This window comes from Oryzias melastigma, linkage group LG15 (genome assembly GCF_002922805.2).
Source record: "Oryzias melastigma strain HK-1 linkage group LG15, ASM292280v2, whole genome shotgun sequence".
NCBI classification, from domain to species: domain Eukaryota; kingdom Metazoa; phylum Chordata; class Actinopteri; order Beloniformes; family Adrianichthyidae; genus Oryzias; species Oryzias melastigma.
Genome location: NC_050526.1, coordinates 24,964,224 through 24,974,902, shown reverse-complemented (window position 1 = coordinate 24,974,902; position 10,679 = coordinate 24,964,224). Strand labels below are relative to the sequence as shown.

At 35.8% G+C, this 10,679-nt stretch overlaps 1 protein-coding gene across 27 annotated transcripts in view; it reads right to left on the bottom strand.

Annotated features, from left to right (window-relative positions):
• LOC112161706 (neurexin-1a) overlaps positions 1-10,032 on the bottom strand; it is a 247,571-nt gene extending 237,539 nt beyond the window's left edge. For 10 of the 27 annotated variants that reach the window (XM_024297072.2, XM_024297062.2, XM_024297066.2 and 7 more), the window contains exons 1-2: positions 9,224-10,008; positions 6,891-8,174 (exon numbers count right to left, since the gene is read on the bottom strand). In XM_024297072.2, coding sequence (XP_024152840.1) covers positions 6,891-7,602 — 712 coding nt within the window. In that variant the 5' untranslated portion in view covers positions 7,603-8,174; positions 9,224-10,008. Of the gene's footprint in view, positions 1-6,890; positions 8,175-9,223 lie in introns of all 27 variants that reach the window. The other 17 variants (XM_024297053.2, XM_024297081.2, XM_024297063.2 and 14 more) reach the window with 7 other exon arrangements.
• Between the last annotated feature and the right edge of the window lie 647 nt (positions 10,033-10,679).

Genomic DNA, 10,679 nt, shown 5'->3' with positions numbered 1-10,679 from the left:
AATGCTTCTAAAATACCTCAAAAGATGATTGGAGTGGGACTTTAACAATTCTTTCTAATTGTAAATTATTTTAAATGAATTTCCTGCAAGTTATTTAGATGTTTTTTTTATTGTCTGAATAATCCACTGTTTGTTAGTTGCAAATATATTTTATTTATTTATTTTTTCATGAATAATGATGCATGATTTAATGAATGACCTAAGAGCACGTCAAATTTAATTGTACCTGTGACAATGATAAATTTATCAGTTGTAAGACACAAAAAGACAAAATTCTAAGGATGTTTAACAGTAAAAAAAAAAAAGTAATTATTAGATTACAGTCAAAATTATGTAAGATTTAATTTCTTAGTTAAACTGTTCATGGATACAATTATTGTAATGATTTTTTTTTTTTTTTTTTTTTTTTGGGATGCAAGCTATATATGGCCCAAAATATGTAGCAAAATCAATTCTAAAGCTCTGTTTTTGTGAGGATGTGAAAGGGAATGATATAGAAGGAAAAATAAATGTGGGCTTTTTTGTACTGCATGACATCTCCCTTTAAAGGAGGAGTTTGGTGTCAAAGAATTTCACAAACACCCTTTGACAGTTGGGAGCAAATGTACTTAACAAGTCAAAAATCCCCCCTAAAACCCCTTTAATCTTTTGATTCTAATATCTGTCTTTGGACTCAGAGACAGCAGTATACTCTTAATCTGCTTTGTTTGAGTGAATGCTGCAGGGAGCCCCTGGACAATATGGCACATTCAGAGATAAAGTGCAGTCACATGGTTTGTAACACCATGACAGATGCGCTAGAAAGACAGCAATAATTTCACATCAAGATTTATTGCTTTAATAAACTGCATCTGACTGCAATTCCATTGATATGTGAAAATAAGTCCAGAAATGCTAGTTAAGTCAAGCATACTTTTAATTATATAAAAAAACATGAGTGCCACTATTTGTAAAAAGTAATGAGTCATTCAAAATGTAGCTAAAGTAATAATTATCAACAATGAAAACGTGTTTTTTTTCTTGATTACCTTGGCAAATAAATAGAAAAACATGATTACTTTTCACAAAAACATTGAGTCATTCTTGTTAAATGATGATATAAATTAAACAACCTCAACTAATCACATTTGTTGTGATTGTTTGACTCATTTCATAAGATAAGTTAGTATATATCAGCAGAGAGTACAATCCAAACAGGTAAGAAGGACATGAAGAGAGTTCAAAGTAGTATAGTCACACTGCAAAAACAAAATCTTTTAAGGAAAATTGTCCTATTTTCTGTATTGCAAGACAAACAATCTTATAAAGATTTTTTTTTTTTCATTTACACAACAATCTCAGAAAAAAATGTTTTTTTGTGTTTTCTTAAAACAAGAATTTTTGCTTTGACCATTTTCTTATCCCTATGGCAGATTTTTTCTTCAATTTTATAGAAAATATTGCAAATTTTAAGAATTCTTAACTCATTTGTAGAGGATCTGTATTTGTAGCTCAGATTAAGATATAATCCAAACATGGCTGAGCATGAAACACATCCAAGACTTCCACAACCGAGATGCACAAGATGGAAACAAAACTGTACAGAGGACCAATAGTATAATCCTTTAATATAATTAAATAGAAGGACAGGGACATTTGTGGGGAAAAAGTCACCCCCCCCCACAAAAAAAGACCCCAAATTCTAAAAATGTGAAAAACGTTGTGTTATTTGTACATAAATGTATGAATATTTGGAACTTTATTTATTTTGCTATCTCTGTTCATTTATGTATGCATTTATTCAACTATATTTTACTTTATTCTTTTTCCTACATTTTTTTTTAGCAATAATCCCTTTTATTCTACTATTTTACCTACAGTATACATGTTTTACTTAATTACCAGATTCAACATTCAGCATACTGTGTGCACACAATCTACATGTACAAATTATGTATATATTGTTTTTTGCACCGATTATGGTGACAGCTCTGAGTCTCATGTGGACAGTAACTATAAAAGCGTTCTATTCTATTCTCCCACTATTTTTAACAAAAACAGATTCAAATTTCTATAAAATTGTCTCTGTCATTCATCCATTTCACATTCTCAAAAGGATCAGCTGTGAGTTATAAAATAAATTATCAAAAAGTCTGCATATACTTATTAATTCTGTTTAAACCAGCAATTCCAGCAAAGTTGACCATCTTTGCCCGGGTGTCGAATTGATTTGCTTACACTGACACTCTGCTCTTTTAAAAGTTCTAGCTGCCAAATTGCATTTTAATCAGTTCAATACCAAACCACAAGAAAAGCAGCAAACATGACTGATTTAGAGCAGAGAGTGTTTACCACAAGGTAAACTTACAAGGTTGGAAAAAAAACTAAAATCGTTAAAGCACATCAATCCCATCACCGACACGTTAAGCTAACAAGCAAAAAAGGCAGAAAGTTGCATTTCCTCTAAACCTCTTAAACAAGTAGAATCAAGTTACATTTAAAAGTACTGTTTCAGACTCATTATCCTCTCATCCTGGCAGTTTAACCAACCCTCGTCTTCCTCGTTTATTACCAGATTGTTCTGTTGAGTAGGAGAACGTCTGAGAGGTTCAGTTCGCCTATATTTCCCAGAGGGGATTCTCAGCCTCTCATCAGTGAGCACCCATCTCTGCACCACCTGCACCTACTGTGATGGGCAAAGATAACTGGGAGTGTAAGCAGATCCTCCACATTACTGGATGCCCTTTTAGTGACATCTTGTAAAGTAATTAATGAGTACTAATAAGGAAAAGTATGTTCTTGTGAAAATGTGTCTCCAGTTTCTAAGAAAGAAAAAAAAGGTAGTTTTTTTATTTTATTTTTTCTTGATCCAATAGACAAATTGGACTTTAATTTATTTTAGAAAACATAATTAAATTATAGTTTTACTTGTAGTTATAGTTAATAACTAAGGAGAACTAACATGATTAGATTAGAATTCAACTTTTAACAAACAATTCCATTACTTTGTAAGGAATAAATACAAATAAATCATGAAATTAAATGTTAGTTGGATACATATAAGAAGTGATGTAGCTGTTATAGATTTTTTTTTTTTTTTTGCAGGTCAATCCTGAATATATAGTAGTGAATACATCTATATTTGACATTTTATGTTCAGAGACAGAATTTTTTTCACAGCTGATGACGATGATTTAAGTTCGACCTCTGTTGTGATATTTCTCCTTCTGTTGCTGGGATATCATGCATCAGCTTATCTGCAAAACACAAGTTATCTTAAGGTTTTTCTGTTTCACAAGGTCACAGAAGCAAAGCAATGACTTAAAGTCAGAGAAAGATGCTAAACTGTGACAGCACAAGCTATTCAGCCATTTGCACCACGCAAACAAAAATGACAAATACAATTCTGGCAGAGATACTCTGTCCTACTTTCTCACCTGGAATAATTTTAAGGTTCACTAATGTAGGATAAAATAAAGGACATTGTTCAATTTTATCAAGATAAAACACTGAGCTATACAATGCCTTTGTTATTTCTCTAATGTGCAATCAAAAGGAGAGATTCTGGGAAACTTTCTGATCATAAACCAGTGCATTTAAATAATTGTTTGAGCCGATCAAAGGGATTTGTTTTCGTATGCGTGTGTTCAGTGTGTGTGCATACATGCAGGGTCATTGTAATGGGAGTGCTTGCTGGTGGACCGGGGAGTGTTGACAGGTCTGTTGGCAAATCCTATAATCCCTTCATCTGATCAAAGTAACACAACTGCTTTTAAATTATTTAATGGATGGATAAGTGTTAAACTTCGATTGAATAGACATTAGGTGCACTTGAAGAAAATGAGAGAACAGTTCCTAATGTCTTCACAATCACATTTGTTTTTGTTACTTCATGGGTACAATTTGTTTAAAAGGTGTGCTGACATCCTAAGCCTAAAATGCTGTCTGAATGTTTTCATCTGTAGTTGCTTCTCTATTGTAGGAAATAAATACTACCAAATAATGATGTCAGGAAAAAGGATTTTTCTGATAAGAAAAGGGGAAAAACAAGAAATTTTGTACAATTTATTTTAATTTATTTTTCAAATTGTTCACTTGGAGCTTAACAGGCACACAATCAGATTAGAGTTCAGTGCAAAGGTCAAACCAATTCATATGTATTTTTATTTATAAAGCTAAAAGCACATTTAGATTGTTTAGCATACTAATGCACAACCCTGCTGTGCATATTATTAAAATAATGTGGAGCATCAAGGTTGTTAAGAGTCCCGCAGAAGTCTTTAGAGCTTAAAAAATCCACGTCAGCACTTCATAGAACATGCTTTCCCTTGTAAGCAGGTCAGAAAGGTGTAATTGTATATACATTTTAAATATCTCAGACCAGGGAACTACTATAATTTGAAAGTTATAACCTCCACAAATTCTGCTTATACTGTCATCCACCTTTTTATAGTTGTGTTTGATTAAACAAAACATGCCTTTTGAGACATTACTTGTTATAAGCTATGACTCTGTTATATTTTATACATACTGTTTCAGAAAAAGTCATTTATGCAAGAAAATCTAACTGCAGTCTTTGAACTTGAAGTTGTCTATCTAAAATTCTTCTAAATCATGGCCGATTAGTGTAAACTTGTTTTCACTTAAGTTTTCTTAGGAATTTTAGGATCAGTGCTAATATGACCTAAAACATTGAGATCATTCTCAAAAGGTTTTATTGTTATTATTATTTTTTATTCATTTTACCCAAATGCAATCTATGTTAAAGTAAAAAAATGCACCCACATAAAATATCTACTGAACATGATGTTGGTGTTTCTGTCATTGACTGTATATGAAAGACTGGACAGAGTCAGAGTGACGTCACCCATGGCAGATGCCAAACTTCCGGCTCCAACCAAAGTCAGTCAATTCAGATGCATTTTTTTATATGGACGTCGCCATGTTGGACCCAAGCAGTTATCAATCTGATTTGGCATTTCTATGGCAACCACTCTTGAAATCAAGAGTGAGCTTGAAAGAAGTCAACACCCCCATCACTACAAAGTGGGCTTCTCTATAGAAGTCTATGGGAGAGTAGCTTCTTGGAGCCAGCAGGTACTTCCTGTTTAGAATGCCAGCGGGAAGGGGTCAGACTGTCCAGTTCTCATATACAGTCACTGGTTACGGTACAACGATTGTGACTAAAGACTGTCAACAGCTTGCTCTTGAAAAAGGGCAATGGTACCATATGGCCAGCTTGTCCAAGTCTATTTGCTGGAACAAATAATTCTGCATTTAGATAACATTCACAGCAATTTGATTGCATCACAGCTTCCTTCTAATAGTGTGGAACTGTTTGCATAAATAACACTGATGACTACAATGCAACAGAAGCCTCTGAGGACATTTCAGTCGCACTCATCAATAATCTTTTTGCTCATCAGTGATGTTTTTGCATGGTGCTTGGTAATCAACGCCTAAAAAAGTAGCATAAAGTAGAAAGGCCTTATCATTTATTTTACTTCAGACTTTGAAAACAGAGAAAAAAAACACTTTTACACAACTAATTAATTTAAAAGTAAAACTTAGATTTATTTATATTTCAGATGTTGATAATAATTGTTGAATGGCAGATGGCATTGATTTTCTTTTTTTTTTTTTTTTTTTTTTTGAAAAAACTATAGGGTATCTGACTACTTTTTTTCTGTATTTCTGTACAGCAGTAAAAAAAAAATAAGCCTGTAAACAGCAATCTGGTGTAAAATGCAAAGAGATCAGGCCCCAGTGTTGAGCCCAGACTCACCAGGGGCAATGCACTGGCGCACTGACTGCTGCTCTCAAATTCCATAGAAGCTCCTCAAGGTTCAGTTCGAACCCGCTGTGCCATGCTTAAAATGCCCATCTCACAGTGTGCAAATAGAGGCCACAGTGGCCTTTTTTTACATCACGCTGCTGGTACTGCAGTAGTGAATTATTTAGGCGAGGGTGAAATATTGATATGCTTAAAATTATCCCCCAAAAAAGTGACTCAGATATGTTTTACATTGACTTAAATGTGAAGAAAAATACCCGAAGTTGTACAGGATCTTCAGTAAATCAACTTTTCCAATTAGCAGAAGCAAGCTCTGACACTGTTTTCTGAGAATGAGTACCATGAAAAACTACTAGTGGTATTATTATTATTTTTTTTTTTCGTTAAATACAATTTAATTCTATTCCTAAAAAAACAAAATAGCTTATTACTAATTTGGTTTTCTTTAAATATGCTTTTCAGGACTTTTTGTTTAAATACAAACGGTGAATTATAAGTTTTCCCTTTGTGGCGTCACAGTTGCTTTTCAATTTTTTTTTTTTTTTTTTTTTAAATTAGGCCTTATTAAGTCATGACTCTATACAGCAGACCTGCTTGATGTCTGGAGGAAAAATCGTATTTTAAGGATCATGCTTCATAACTAATCCATAAACCTCATCTGTATCTATGGCCGCCAGGCTCTCTTTTGTTGCCATCACTACTAATCCACTGCAGGAATTGCAGTGATATCACTCATGTTTACTCCATCTGACTCAGATGATTATTCCTGCTCTTCCATTCGAGGTAAGCCATTGGAGATGTTTCATAGGTCAACCAATCCCCATAGACCTATTTGACAGGAATGGAAGACACCTTTGGGGACAGAGAACACCTGCATGTTTTGCTAATGAGGCCTTGCAGGAGATTCATTCCCTACAAAAAAACTGTAATGCAGATCAATAGCACACATCGTGAGACGAAGACAAACACAAGTCGTTAGCCAGATAGAGGATTTGAATGCATTACTTTCAATGGATAGTGCTGAGAACAAAGTAATTGAATTTGTAAGCTCAATTCATGTCAACAGAAAAGGCCATGATGTGCTTAATGTTTGCTTTAAATGTGATTCACCCCTTACCTTCACTGCAGTCCTTTCCTTGGAAGCCCGTGTGGGAGCAGTCACATGTTGGTTCGTTGTCAATCAAACTGCAGATTCCTCCATTTAGGCACATGTTGGTTGTACCACAGATGTCCATTAAGACACCATCACTGTTGACGATTGCACACTCCGTGTTGTTGACCGTCACATCTGTTATCCATCCAGTGAAGGGGGGCTCATCTTTGACAGCAGCCGATGTCAGACGCAGCGCCACAGAGCGTAACTCCGGAGGTATTCCACCCACGAACAAATGGCTGAAAACGGTCATGTCGCGCCTTTTCGACATGACCTCCACCCACTTTATCTCATTGTCCACCATCAGAGTAGTGTTCTTAAAGTTTCTCCTTATCGTGACAGTATGCCATCGGCTATCGTTGACCGTCGTGTCAGATACGACGGTTGCAGGCTCAGCACAGAAAATCGAGAAACGGAGGCTGAGTTTGCCGTTTCGGATCAGAAGTTCTAAAAAGTCACAAAATCCTTCATCGTCAAAGTAAACTAGCAGCCCATGGGAACTTTTTGTCTTCATGTTGAAGCTCATTTCACTTTCACAACATGCATTCCACACTGGAAACCTCGCCCACTGTCCCTCAGCACCTGTAAACTCCAAACAAGTGCCTATTTCTGCAAAACAGCAAAGAAGCACCACGACCAACATGATCTGGGCACTATAAGTTTTTTTAACAACCATCCTGTACGAATACAATCTCAAAAAACTGTAGAATTTACAGAGTAGGGATAGTCTTAGAACCTTTGTCTGACTAAAAGCAACGCTGGATTGACTGACTGCCTATGGGGAGATACAGGTTTGAACAGGCACATTGTAAGACAAGAGATTAAAGATCATCACTGATCTGTACGTCAGTAGACTTAGCCAACATTTATGTTTTGGAACCGACACCATTACTTCATGCTGTCCAGCCCACTGGCAAAATCCCTCACTGTTCCCGCCAAAGCAACTTGAACTGTTCAGAGGTCTTCTCTGCCATGGCTGAGTTAGAAAAAATGTACAGATCCGGATATCCACTGGGCACACTTATTATAATGAATGCAATTATAGGAGAGCTCTTTCTGATGCTGGTTAGTTTGTAGACGGTTTCACTTGAGTCGAAATGGCAGTTTTAATCTTTTTGTTCATGCCAAGTCACCGGGAGCCTCGCTTTGGGCTTTTCACTTTGCTTCCTCAGTTGAAAAAGGGTAGAATGCCATGCTTGCTGATAAGCAAAAAAAATGTTTCAAGGCAATCCTCTGTGTCAATGCTTTCTGAAAAGAAAAAAAAGAGAGAGACATTTTAATACAGCATTAGCACTTTCACTATATCCATTAACAAATTCACTCCAGCCAATGCTTCAATCAAAATCAGAATTAGACTAATCCCATAAAATGAGCCATTTGGCCACTTACAGCCCTTTGTTACACTAGCTGTATGGTTAAACTATGATCACAGGGACTTTCCAGAAAGCACTTGACAATCATAAATTTGTTGAGATAAATAGAAGAGCACTCAAATGTAACAATTACAGCGTTGTAGCAAATTGTGATAATGGTGGGTACACTAATAGTGTGGAAAGAAGTAAAAAGAATGAAATTATTTGACTATTTAGACGCACAAACCTTAAGTCAATTATGAATAATAATAATAATAATACAAAGGAAGTAGTACTTTTCTTCTTTTTTTTTTAATTTCTAAACCTGACAATATAACTTTTGCAGTCAGGTTATCAGGACTGCCTTAAGCAGAGGACCAAACGTGAGAAAAAGTGCGTCATTTGATTCACAATGGTTGGTTTGTGCTGGACGAACCAGTCGCTCCTCCTCTGGGGTGAAATCAGACTCCAGAGGCTTTTTTTAGAGGCTCGCATTTTCCTTCATTATTTTTCACTTGTTTGGACCACAAAATGCACTTTTCCCTTTCAAAATAAATGTTTTTATGTCAAAGCAGCTGTTTAAAATCGTTACTCTGAGTTTGCAAAAAAGACAACGAGGAACTGTTAATGATTTCAGTCGTATAGATTTTCTTTAATAAGTAATGTATTTAACTCCAGGCTGCTGGTAAAAACATACAGGATAAATGCAAAATAACGGTGTTTAAATTGGGATCAGGCGTTTATCTATGAAATTGTAATAGTCTTTCCGCCATAAAAGCACCTCCTGTTCGTTTTTTACCATCATCTCATCAATAATCTGCAACATATCTGAACATATCACAGCATGAGAGATGTAAAACAGAGAACACTCGAATTTTATGGCGACATCTACAGCAGCACTTCTGCGCGCAACTACCAAATTCCTTAAAACAGCGTTCGTTTTACCTTTGCGGATGCACCCACTTCCACGGGACCCCAGATAGTTGCAAACCGGAGACCCAAAAATGTAATCTTAAACTCTAGCCTCTTCTTCTAATCAACACATTCCGTATTTTCGGTCTGTTGCAGAGCTTCCGATCTTCTTGTGAATCCCACACATCAAGGTCTGCTTTCAAGTGAATCACAGTATCAGCCGAGAGAAATGCGCAAAGAGGGGAAAAAAAAGGTCCACTTTCCCTCTTACTCCACTAAAGAAAGAAAAACCTCACAGGCTCGGTGGCAGAAAGACAAAAAAAAATTACCTGAAATATGTTGCTCATCCAAATGTATCTCCCGATATGAAAACAAACATAACTGCGGAGGAAACGAGACTGTCGGATGGAGTTAGAGGGAAGCGCGCGGCGAAAATCCAGTTATCTTCGTGGAAGAGGAGGCGCAATCTGGTTTCCCTGTTGAGTTCATCCAGTGACTGTGAGGAGCCACAGACAGAGCGTGGATCACGTGTCTCTCCGGGTTGTCTACCGGGGAGGGGCAGAATGCAGTACCTTGGACAGCGCCTTTCCCTTTATCAGCAGGCATCCACGAGGAATGATGGGACAGCAACTTTTGGAAAATAAGCTGCATTGATGTAGGCGCACGCGGATGTGGATTAAGCATCAGTGAGAAGAGCTTTAAAATAAAACGCATTTTTACTGTCATTAATCAGATCTAAATAAATAAATACATAAATAAATAAATCAGAGCACAGAACTGTTGTTACAGGATTTGGATGGATGCAACCCTCATATTATATTCTGGTCAAATTGACCAATTTAAAAATAAAAACTAAATCTAAAATAGCGTATTGATGGTAATCAACATATAAAATAAAACAGTCATATTGCTGTATTTGTAATTCAAACAAAATCAACAATCAATCTTGTTCCTCAGTCAGAAACAAAACAGGAGGGCATGTCAAGCATCATAAACTCAAATATACCACATAACACAACAGAGTAGCCAAAAAAGTTTTCATGTGTAGTAAAAAGTAACTTTAGCTCAGCTTTATTGAAGTTTTCTGGAAGCCAAAATTATCAATAATAATAATAATAATAGAAATGATAATGCAAGCATCTTTAAGGGTTCTGTGGTTTTGTTTGTTTATGGTGTCTTTGCTCATGTTCTGAGATGCTCTGTCAGTCACAAGTTCCTCCTGATCCATACCTGTCGTAATTTCAGTTAATCAAATTTTGATAAACACATTAAGGCAGTCACAATATCAGCCAAAAAAACATTTCAAGAGTTACAGATCTCATGTCTAAGCAGGACCTGGAAAAACTAGTTCATGCTTTCATCTTTAGTCGACTTGATTACAGGGACTTTTACAGGCCTACCAAAAAAAAAAAAAAAAAAAAAAATCAATCTGGAAACTGCTGCTTATTCAGAACTCTTTTGCTCAGGTTTTCACAAAAAGTAGACCACA